The following is a 12,776-nucleotide window of genomic DNA, read 5'->3' on the forward strand; positions in this document are numbered from 1 at the left end:
AATGAAGGGTTCCAAAGCAAGTAGAGGGAAGTGCAGGTCGTTCAGTGTTCAACCTATACGACTGCATCAGTTTATGGAGAATTATGGAACATATTTTATATTTGTGAATCCTAACTTTCCTGGAGAACAGAAATCTCTTCTAAAGGTGTCAATGCGGATTTCACAAAGTTCTTGTGGGATTCAGCTTCCTCTGTTTGGCCACAAGATACAGAGGGCATTCAATAGCAATGTAGTGGTTGATGCTGAGATTCTCAACTTCTGAAAGGCATTTTCTGCAGTTCTGTATCATCACTCAGTACACGAAATATGAGCTAACCAAATATCGGACCCTCTTTGCGACTCGATTCAGGACTTAATAACAGGCAGAACTCAGAACATCAATCACAGCAGCATGAAACTGCCAAATATAAAATAACTTGGAGTGCAAGAAAACTATAGTGAAATGCAGGAGACCTGCATAGGACAGATGATTAGAGCAAGAACTCCAGCTGACCATGAATGTAAATAAATATACCATGGAAAGGCCCATTACTGTCTGATTACACAATAAATCACTGGAACCAGCAATGACTAAAAAATAAATAGAGGTAACTGACCAGATTGACCAATAGAAGAATGACCATGTGAGGCTCATTGTAGAAAAAACAGATGGCAGGCTGACATTCATTTGAAGAATCCTAAGAAAGATAATGCAACCACACAAGAAGTGGCTTACAAAAAACATGCTTCAATAATTTACGAATACTACTCACCAGTCTGGGTTTCTTACTAGATAGTATTTACAGGTGAAACAGAGAAGACCTGAATAAGAATGGCATGTTTCATCACAGGTTCGCTTAGTATGTGGAAAGCCATTACTGGTATGCTCAGCAGACTCCAATGGTAAATGCTACAAGAGAGACTAGGGAAGCATAAACAGAAATGCTGAGCTTCATGTACAGATCGACGAGTACCGCTGCAGGTTAATTCTAGCACCACTGCAAGATGTATTGATAGTGCCGTCTTCCTGTGGGAAACAACTCAAACCATTAAAATTAAATGAGATCTCAGAAACTGATGCAATCCCAGTCAGACACACTACAGAATTTGTGACTGATTTAGCCCCTTTTTTAACTGTAAGTACCACATATTCCTTAAAAAAATAAAACTATGCACAGTAGTTGTAAAAAAAAAAAAAATAACAGTTCACACACATCCGCAACACAAATTACCACTGACATCCCTCTAGTGCATATTCTGTGCTCACATGTAATGAGGTGTCTCAGAGAGACTGATCTCTGCACCAACTGGTACAGATTCTGAAAACACTGGTCATCTGAAATACAATGTGCACTTTGCTCTTGCTCACACGATATCCTATAACCCATGGATCAAACCAACCAAGTGGCTGTGGCACTTCCTGATTTCTGAAAAGCATATGAATCCATATAAGATCAACACTTAATAACCAGAGCACATCTGTATGTGCTATCAATGAAATCTGTGAATCAACAGAAGACTTCTTGGTAGTGCAGCAAGTTAACTCGGATGGAGACTCACTGACTGATGTAGATGATGGAGCTCCTGAAGTTCATATTGTTTTGTAGTGACCTGGCAGACAAAACTGTGAAAAGCTTCAGACTTTTTGCAGTTGGTAGAGACCAGAATAGAATACAATAGAAGTTTATTGTCTCAGAAAATACAATTTCAAGTCATCAACTTAATGTACAGGAGACTCGTCAAAAAACAAAAATTGGTTTACAATTATCTTATATCATTAATATAATATAATATAATATACTGGGTACATAATTAATATGTAACCAATAATTTGTCTTAAAAAGTAACAACCCTTTAAAAATTGACTGACATAAGTATTTGCTCTCTCCTATTCAAATTTTCAGGTTGCACTCACGAATTCTACACTGAATAGTGACATTTCTGCACCAGTTTCTCATATAAGGTTTCTTCAGTGTTTCTAAGTTACCTGTAATGAAGTACTATTTGGAAAAAGTTGTACACATATTCATTCATATCTTCAAAAGGGTTTAAAGTAGTGCAAAGACTGGTAATTTGCTCTAAAGGTTCACAAATGTAAAACTTTACACTTCACAAAATGCATTAACACAGTACCATATAATAACAATATGAGTGGAATCGGTCAACTCACACAAATGTGTGGCTAAAATAATTTCTGGGGATATAAAACGAAATGCCCGGTTGGAGGTCAGGCAAGCTGTAGACCTCATTTCATGAGTAGAATGCTGGAAACATACAAGCAGTCTACAAAGGAGACTGCTTACAAATCACTCTTGCAAATCATCCTAAACTGTTTTTCAAGTTAGTGGGATCCACACCAAACTAAGCAAACAGATAAGTAACATAGGTTAATACCATCTTTTGTGACTGTGTTACTCGTAAAACTATGATGGAAGAGAGGCCTGAAAACCAAGAGGACTACACAGGATATTTAAAGTCTACACAGAAGGGCAGTGTGGATGGTCCCAGATTTTTGACGAATGAGACAGCTTCACAGAAATTAAGAGAAACCTCCAATGGCAGTGGATGGATGACAGACATCAACTCTCGAGCAACAAAATCTACTTACAAAGTTTCAAGAATCAGTACTAAGTGAGTAATCTAGGAATTTACCACCACCCTTACATGTCACTCCCACAGGGGTTGCAATGGCAGGATTAGACTAATTACTGCATTCACAGAGGGATTTACGCAAACATCCTCCCAACGGAAATGGAGGTATAAAACAGAAGTACCCTCTGCCAAGCACTTCACAGTGGGTAACAGTGTACAGTGAAGATGTTGAGGTGTCGTGCATCACAGAGATTGCTAACAAAATTCTGAGAGCATACAATCTGAGAAGAGTCAAGCCGCACAATAAAAGGGGTGATCAAAATGTTTTCATCTGAGGGCATTACTGGAGCTGTGCCACGTAGCACAACTCTGACGCACGTACACAAGCTCTGCCATGTAGGCAAGGGATTAGCGTGGCATTTGTGGCTTTCTGACATGCATGCACTAATTCAGAAATGTGAACTACAGAAATTTTATCACCAAATGTGTCCCAACAGGATCAATGTGCCGTTATTCTTTTTCCAGCTGCTGAAGAACAAACACCAGCGAACATTCACCAGGGAATGAAGAATGTTGTGTGGAGCAACACATCTGTCAAAAATCACTGTTGTGGAATGGTGCGCCAAGTCCCCTCCTCATTGCAATTCGACATGAGACCTCAGTCCATCAAGTGGGAGACACTTCACCACCTGCTCCATAGTCCCAAGCTCTCTCCATAGAATTATCATGCCTTTGGTCGCTTAAAAAGGTCTCAGGTCTCAAGGATCGACAATTCCTGGCTGGTAAAGGTGTGCAGTGGGCAGTTACGGACTTCTTCGTGCGGCAGAACACAGTGTTTTATCAAACGAGTATCTCTGACCTGGTGCTTTGGTGGAATGATTGCCTCAATGCTCATGGCTATTTTGCCTGATTAGCATACCGATTCTGAACTCTACAGCTTCACAGAAATGTTTTGATCACCCCTGGTACTTACACTCACAAACATCTTGTGAAATCAGAGAGAGGCTTACTGATCTTAAAAATTTATTCAGATAAATTACTGTTGGAAAACATAATATGGACAGACAACCAGGACCAAATGCACAAAAGAGGTGGAAACATACAAGCTTGCAGAGCCAGTGGCTCCTTCTCATTTCAGAAGGGCGATGAGAAAGGAGATGGGCTGAAAGAAAAGGACTAATGAGGTTTAAGGGAAGATTTATGGAAAAGTCACCCACAACCCCAGGTCACGGGAGACTTACTGGATGATACGAGAAGGAACAACTAATTGTTAGTGGCTGCACCAGGTGAGACTTAATTTAAGCCAGATGAGTCATAGAAGCTAAGCACATTTATAGCCAGTTCCCACTTGCAGAGTTCTGAGACACTGTGCCTCTCCTTTAATGTCTTGCCAGCCTCCAACTTCGTCCACTTCTGATGTCGTCCACCCTCCCCCCACCCCACCTCCCATGCTCTCTCTCTCTCTCTCTCTCTCTCTCTCTCTCTCTCTCTCTCTCTCTCTCTCTCTCTATTCCAATTGTATTCTTTTTGCTGTCAATAAACCTTTCATCTTCCAAAAGCAATTTTAGTCATAGACATTCTACTTATTTTTTGTCCACATGGCTTCTCATTTCCACCAAAAAACTTCTAAAGTAGATAAAGATTTTATCCAATCTGAAGTCTTCTGCCAAATGATATTTTGATGAAACCTTTGTCAGCTGATTCTCATAACTTCAGTCTTTCCTATGTTTATCCGTATTCCACAAACTTTTATGAAGCTCTGATTCAGCTGACACTGATTAATTGTCTGAATAATTCACTGTCTCTACCTTTTCTCCTACTATTACATCCCTTATTCTACACCTCTGTCTCTTTCTCAGCATAAATATTGAAAAGTGTTGGTAACAGACAACATACTCATCTAACACTTCTTTGAATATCTGAGCCTTTCATGGCAGCATAACTGGATAGAAAGTTCTCTGTTTCCAAGCTGTGCCACAGTCAGTAGTGTTAACTAATGAGGGCAATGGCTATGACAGTTATTGGAAGATTGAGAATTTTATCACCATTGACGTGGCCTGAGAACAGAACATTTTATTCACCTCCTACATCATCCATTTCACAATTCCTAATCTCCAATCCTTAGCACCAGTTTTTTATTTCTTTTATCGTTCTTCTGGCCTTCCACTCTGCACACACGTCTTTGAGAGTCAACTCTCTCAGTCACCTTTCCCCAGTAGACAAAACAGATTTACATATACTTCTTGACTTTTTATATATGTAAAGATACAGATGTTTGTTCCATTGTGTAAGAGTCTCTTCATTTGGTGTCACAACAGTGTGGCACTGATGAGTGCCATCTACCATTTTATAGGTATACTTCTGCCGAAACAAAATGATTTTATATTGAAGAGAAGATAGTATAACTAACAATTACATATGTTATCCTATTGCATCAGCTATTAGTAATGATTTTTATTTATTTTCTTAAACACAATATAAGTCTGTCACTCATGGTCTCGCGGTAGTGATCTTGCTTTCTGAGCACGGGGTCTGGGGTTCGATTCCCAGCGAGGTCAGGGATTTTTATCTGCCCTGAAATGACTGATGTTGTTGTGTCTTTGTCGTCATCATCATTCATTCCCATTATGCTCTGAGGAAGGAAATGGCAAAACACCTCCATTAGGACCTCGCCCAGTACGGCGGTGCAGGTCTCACGAATCGTTCCCCTACGCTCTATCAAGAAGCATGGGACTTCATTTCCATTTCCAACCACAATATAAAATTAAAATGTCTCAATTAATTATTTCATTTTATAAAGTCAATTGCCATAAAGAAATCTTTGTATTTAACTATCTTTATATGTAGGTTATATTAAAACTATCCAATTACATTCTACTGTCAGAAATTGACTACTTTCATCTTTATCTGTAAGCTATATCTCTGAACTCTTTTTGTTGAGAGTTTTGGTGGGAATTTTTGTAAGACAGTGGTGGCTGAGCATGCAGAGTGGAATGATGTAATTTTGTCAAATAAAAACATTGTTGGATACTGTGGCTGTTATGTGAAGTAAATTGTTGATGGTGTACTGCAACCAGCCACAAACTGGTTTCAGGTTACTTTATTCAAAAAAAGTACTGTTACCAATTGCAAATTTATAAATTCATCATAAGACTGCTTTCAACAAACATATGATGCGTTGCTTTACAGGTGAGTTGTCTTAGGGTAACCAGTAATTCACAGTTACAAATGTGTTATAAAGATGGTAGCACTACAGATTTGCGTTCGGATACAACTTATATAATATATCCATCTGGAACCTTTAATGTCACACTTTTCCTGCAATGAAACATATTCATAATGTTGATTGTGTTTTCACACACACACTATTTTGTTTGCATTATTACAGTGGAAGGCTGTGCTAATATGCAGTTATGTAATTTCAAATGTTGTGAGACCAAGTAAGTTATGAATAAATGAAAGTATTATTGAAATTTGATGTTGAAATTAATTTTAAAAACTCACCAGTTTCACATGTAGTACACAAATAACAAAAAGCCACACTTTTAATGGGATTACTGCAATCATCCATCATCAAGAGGATCGATAAAAAAAAAAAAAAAAAAAAATTATGTTTCTCTTCCTGCTCTTGAATAATTAAAAAATGCAACGAGCTCATTATTTTGGAGTAAACTGGAATTACAGTTGAAATCTGTGGAAATTCAGTAGTCAAGGACAAATGAGAGTAAAAGTGTTACAAATGATAACTTTCTCTGTACTATCATCCTCTATCATGCAACAGCATCTCCTGTACCTTTGCCTTTCCAAAACCCGAACTGTTTGTACCCCAGGCTTTCTTCAATTTTTCTTTCAAATCATCTGATTAAAAGGTTGCATACTGACTTTGTAATGCAGTGTATGAAAAGAATTGTCCATAATCTTTACTTTCTGTGATGTATTATTCCTTTGGTAAGGGGACTAGATTAGCTTTATCCAGTGATCTTCAGGTGAAATATCCCACGCCATACATCCTGTTGATAAGGTGTTTTAGTTTGTGTTATAAAGCTGACTTCGGTCAAACAGATTATTTCATTTTTGGCGTTATGCAGTTGATACTGCCACCTACACATACTACCTATGGTCTTTGTCTGGATAATGCTTATAATGATGCTTCTCTCACCTGAGGTACACCATATTATAGGAGCCCCCCTCCCTCCAATCAACTTCTAACCCTCCTGCATGTACACGGACCATCCCAAGTGCTGACAAAAAGCCACCAAATACCTAGCTGCAGAGCACACAGCAGCTGCTTCATTATCCGAACCACAGCAAGACTGCTCCCCTACACCAAACTGCTGTGAACCACAAATGAGTGAAAGTATAAAGTGTGTTTAAAATCCTTTATCTGATCAACAGCCACACAGCAATTCATCTTAAAGACAAATGAATGGTGCTTTTTTTTTTTTGTGTGTGTGTGTGTGTGTGTGTGTGTGTGTGTGTGTGTGTGTGTGTGTGTGTGTGTGTGTGTGTACGTGTATAACAGAAATTAGCAGCAGTTACACCAGGATTCTTACTGCCCCAGTGTATGCAGGTGACAAGATAAGAGTAATTTCACGATATCTATTATGTTATTCGATTCAGAACTTAATTTCTTATTTAAATGTGTTGTCCTTTTGTAAAATAATCATTGTTTCTGTTTGTTTCATGTCATGAGGAAGACATCAAAGCTGACCAATATGTCCTCCGGCTGGACCCCTAATTGCAAACTTCTTTATGGAGAAATTCGAAGAACAGGCCTTAGGTACCGCCAGCAGAAAACCAAATGTATGGATTGCCCAAAATTCATAAAGAAAATGTGCCGTTAAGACCGATACTAAGTGCCACTGATTCGCCCACCTACTCGTTAGCCAAGTTTTTGACTACGCTGCTAAAACCACATGTGGGCCGTTCGGACTCTTATATAAAGAATTTGACACATTTCATCAGCAGATTGAATGGCATAGTGGTCCAGCCAGAGGACATATTGGTCAGCTTCGATGTGGTATCGCTGTTTACTATGGTTCCACTTAATGATGTATTGGAACAGCTGGATCGAATTTTTCCTGCCGATATTTCAGAACTGTTTAAGTGTTGTTTGACGACCACATACTTCAAGTGGAATGAACAGGTTTATGAGCAAACGGATGGCGTGGCTATGGGAAGCCCCCTAAGTCCCGTAATTGCAAACTTCTTTATGGAGAAATTCGAAGAACAGGCCTTAGGTACTGCCAGCAAAAAACCAAATGTATGGTTTCGATACGTGGATGACACGTTTGTGCTGTGGAGACATGGTAGGGAGGAACTAAGACAGTTCCACGACCATCTGAACAGTATAAACTCGAGAATTCAGTTTACAATGGAGGAGGAGGTAGACGGCAAGTTACATTTCCTCGATGTGCTTGTTTTTAGAAACGAAAATGGTAGTTTGGGCCACTCAGTATACCGCAAACCCACGCACACGGACCGTTATTTGCACCGGGATTCGAACCACCACCCACAACAGAAGCGGGGTGTTATCAAGACGTTAGCAGACAGAGCTAGAAATACTTGTGAACCTGAGTTGCTCGACGCTGAGATGGAACATCTCCACAATGCACTAATGAAGAACGGATATTTGTCCGCCGAAATAAAACGTGCGTTGAGGCACCCACGCAGAAATCATACCGACGTACAGGCTACTGCAAAATCTAAGGTTTGTTAAAAATGTAACGGAAAGAATAGGGAGGATCTTGACGAAGCGGAATATTACCGTAATTTACAAGCCCACCAGGAAGATACAGGAATACCTTAAGCCTGCCAAGGATGCTCGCAAACCACTGGAAAAAGCTGGAGTGTATAGGATCCCATGCAGGTGTGTTGATGTTTATGTGGGTACCACTAAAAGAACTGTTTCTAAATGTTTGGAAGAGCATAAGGGAAACTGCAGAAGAGGAGAAGCGGAACGGTCAGCTGTTGCGGAGCATGCTTTCCAGCCAGGGAACCACAATATTCGTTTCGAGGAGACGCAAGTACTAGCGGCCACAAGCGGATATTACGAAAGGCTCTACAGGGAGGCAATCGAAATCGCTAAACACCCTAATAATTTCAACCGTAAGGAGGAGGGTGTGAAATTAAACGGCATATGGATGCCGGTGTTAAAGAAGATGTGTACCACCCACCCACTACTGGGTGATGGCAACGGCGATCGACGGCGATGGACAGCGGCCAATTGCACTGACGTTTTCAAAACATGTGACGTCACGCCGCGGCATGGGAGCGCGCGGACACGGAATTTAGCGGCAGTCAGTAGCGAGCCAGTGGGTGTGTTGGACCTTCCATTGAGCTACGGACGCCCTTGAAGATGTCTCCCGCAGTCGGAGACGAAACGTTGGGAATCGACACAGAATTTGTCAACCGACCACGGCATAACAGCCCGGATAATTATAATGTACATGATATCTTGTCTAAATCATTTTACAATTCTTTTGGATCATCTTTACAAGATGGTGAACGACTGCATCATCTGCAGACAATCCAAGAGCGCTGCTAAGATTGTCTCCTAAATCGTTGATGTAGTTCAGGAACAACAGATGGCATATAACACTTTCTTGGGGAACACCCGATATTACTTATTACTTCTGTTTTACTCAATGACTTTGCATCAATTATTACAAATTGTGACATATCTGACAGGAAATCGCGGATCTGGTCTCACAACTGAGATAATACACCATACGCATGCAATTTAATTAGAAGTCACTTGTGAGGAACAGTGTCAAAAGCCTACTGGAAATCTAAAAATACGGAATCAATCTAACATCCCCTGTAAATAGCACTCATTGCTTCATGAAACTATAAAGCTAATTGTGTTTCACAAGAACAATATTTTTTTAAACCGGGTGACTGTTCAATAAAGCATTTTCTTCAAGGTGATTCATAATGTTCAAGCACAGTAAATCAATGTTAGTAATACGAGTCTGTAATTCAGCAGATTATTCATATTTCCTTTCTTGGGTATTGGTGTGACTTGTGCAAATTTTCCACTCTTTGGGTATGGATCATTCCATGAGTGAGTGGTTGTATATGACAGCTAAGTAGGGAGCTACTGTATCAGCATACTCTGAAAGAACTTGACTGGTACACAGTCTGGACCAGAGGCCTTGCCTTTCTGAAGGGTTTTAAGCTACTCAGCTAATCTGGAGGTATCTACTTCTAAGCTAATCTTGCTGGCACTTTTTCTTGATTCAAATTCCGGAATGTTCACTTCATCTTCTTCTTTGAAGGAATTTCAGAAAACTTGTTTAGTAACTCTGCTTTACAGGCACTATCATCAATAATACCACCATTGTTAGTGTGCAGTGAAGGCACTGATTGTGTCTTGCCACTGGTGTACTTCACATACAAGCATTATCTCTCTGGGTTTTCCATCAAATCTCAAGACAGAATTTTGTTGTGGCATTAAAAGCATCTTGCATTGAAGTTTGAACTAAATTTTGAACTTCTGTAAAACTTTACAGATCTTGTGGATTTTTATTTCTTTTAAATTTGCCATGCTTTTTCCATTGCTTCTGCAATAGTGTTCTGATCTGTTTTGTGTATCATGGGAGATCAGTACCACCTCTTATTAATTTATTTGATATATATCTCTCAACTGCTGTCAGTACTATTTCTTTCCATTTAAATTATATCAAGTCTATGCTCACAAAGTCAAATTGGAATTAGTGGAGACTGTCTCTTAGGAAGGTGTCTAGAGATTTTTATCTGATTTTTTAAGTAGATGTATTGTGCATTTATGTTTGATAGATTTGAATGTTATGGTATTTAGTCTAGCTACAAACCAATCCCTGTATCTGGCATGACACTCTCTATTTGGTTAGGATTATTTGTTGCTCAGTGGTCAAGTATGTCTTCACAACTGTTTACACTTCAATTGGGCTCCTGAACTAATTGTTCAAAATAATTTTCTGAGAAGGCATTCAGTACAATTTCGGATGTTATGTTATGCCTACAACCAGCTTTAAGTGTGTATTTTTGCCACTGTATCATTTGAAATGACACTCAAGTTTTCTTTGATCTGTTCAACAAATGTATCATCTGAATCGGGGGATCAGTAAAAGGAACCAATTATTAATGTTTTCTGGTTGTCCAGTACAAATCTTACAATCTTGGTCATCATAAACATTTGGCCGTGTTTTCCCAATAAGTTGCAATTTCCAATATGGTAGTTAGGATAGGACATAATAGGTCAGGTTTTATTGGTGTGGGTGAAACAAGTTATCAGTTGACATGTCTGAAGCACAGGAAATTATGAACAACCACTATGACTAGCTAGCCACATTCGACATGCGATTTGTTGCATTCACTTCCCACCACATCACATGAAACATTACCAACAAGTCGTTCTGTGGACCTTCTGCCAAACACCTAAATGTGAGTTGCAGAGTAATCATGCAGATGTAGGAAACTCACAGTATTTATGTTCTGAATGTGCTCAAAGATCCTGAAGCACATAGATGTTTTGTCGATCTTTCTCTGTTTTTGCCCCCTTTCTCGTCTAACTTACAATCTGAGTTAGCTACCCTCTCCCCTCCCTTACCAGTCCTCCACAACAAATTCCTCGCCCTCCTCGAAGAAGGAACCTACTGTTTCAAAAGCTGTCCATTTTCTATCAGCAGCACTGTGAGTTGTGCCTGCTGTAGGCAAGTACAAGCCAGTCTTCCCATCTCAGCAAGTTTTACATTCTGATGGACTTTATTCTCCTCCTCATACAGCTAACCGGAAGAATAACTGTTTTCGGTGCTTTAATTTCTTATGTAATCTCTTTGTTGATTGTGGGCTTCAGACTATTATATGACAGCAATCAGTGCACTGTAAACTCGAGTAAATCAGCTGCTTCTATTTGTTCAATTCGTTTGCTCATCGTACTGTATCCCATTAAAAATTTATTGTCTCTCATGCAGTCGACTTTGGGATGCTTGAATACCATCCTCAGGCACCTTCCAGAAGCTGACTGGCCAGTTGGTTTGTCGGCTGACGGTTGTTGCAGTGCCATGACTCCCATTCAGGTTGGCAATGTTGATTATTGACAAATCCCAGAAGGTGCCAGCCTGGTGATAGGATTTAACTCTCTGAAATTGATTGAAATTATGTTAAAAAGAAACTGAAGAATGACCGTGTATCACCAAGTCAGTTCACTGAACAAGAAGCTCAGCTACTCCCTCTCAATCTGCAACACTAAATACAGTGTACCTATAACTATTTGGTTGGTTATTTTTTATCTCTGTGCTTTCGGTCACTGTCAATAGAGTAACTGAATTTGGTGGTCAAATATTTCATTCTTTAACCATTAGTCATCTCACCGGGGATATTAACTTGTGTTACGACTTACTGGTGTTCATTTGTTTGGAAAATAGGAGGAAAGGTTGAATAAATTGGGTTGTGTCCTGTTGCTAATTTTTATGAGCTCATTTTCTGCAGCAGCCCGCTGCCTTTCTAAGACAATCAGCGAAGGATACAGGACGAGGGGACTCCAAGCGGTGCTGCAGATGGCGCTGTATGGTTTTCAGTCTGTCCACAGCCATTTTGCTTCAATTCTGCAACAAACAATAATAGAAACTGGTGTTAAATTGGTCATCCTAGGTCATGATTACTTGGCACAGGTTCAAATAAAAATTAAATTGGAAAAAAAGCACATCCATCTCCTGAAAGGTTCAAGATATCAAAAATTAGTGTTTTAATACAAAAGTTAAAGAGTACTAACTGAACAAAAAACTTATGTACATTGTGTACATTCATTTGCTGAAAACCATGTTTTGATACCCTGAACCATTTGCAAAACAAAAGGCATTACGTCACTTAAATTTGTTGGTAAAAACAAGAGGACAGAAAGAAAATTGAGTCATCTGCACTGGTAGTGTCCAGTGTAGATGCCTTTTAAATTTATGAAGATTAAGAAACTTTCAATATTTAATCAAAGGCATCCACAACTGAGAATGGAAAATGTTTGAAACAGCAGTAGTAGTCAGTAAAGATTTGGAAGAGTAAGGTAACTAGCAGCCAGCAAAAGATGAATTACAACACAAAATAGCTGAAATTCAAATTATATATGAAATGAAAACAATAATTCAACTACAAGCATTTTCAAAGAAAAAAAAAGGGGGTAAATTTATGATACCCAATAGAGAGAATTATCAATTCATTCTAAGTAA

At 39.2% G+C, this 12,776-nt stretch overlaps 1 protein-coding gene across 4 annotated transcripts in view; it reads right to left on the bottom strand.

Moving 5' to 3' along the window:
- Nucleotides 1–12,776, bottom strand: part of LOC124776983 (phytanoyl-CoA dioxygenase, peroxisomal-like) — a 102,731-nt gene that overhangs the window by 35,647 nt on the left and 54,308 nt on the right. For all 4 annotated transcript variants that reach the window (XM_047252252.1, XM_047252237.1, XM_047252245.1 and 1 more), the window contains one exon: nucleotides 12,084–12,161. In XM_047252252.1, coding sequence (XP_047108208.1) covers nucleotides 12,084–12,149 — 66 coding nt within the window. In that variant the 5' untranslated portion in view covers nucleotides 12,150–12,161. The remainder of the gene's footprint in view (nucleotides 1–12,083; nucleotides 12,162–12,776) is intronic.

This window comes from Schistocerca piceifrons, chromosome 1 (assembly GCF_021461385.2).
Source record: "Schistocerca piceifrons isolate TAMUIC-IGC-003096 chromosome 1, iqSchPice1.1, whole genome shotgun sequence".
Taxonomy (NCBI): Eukaryota; Metazoa; Arthropoda; class Insecta; order Orthoptera; family Acrididae; genus Schistocerca; species Schistocerca piceifrons.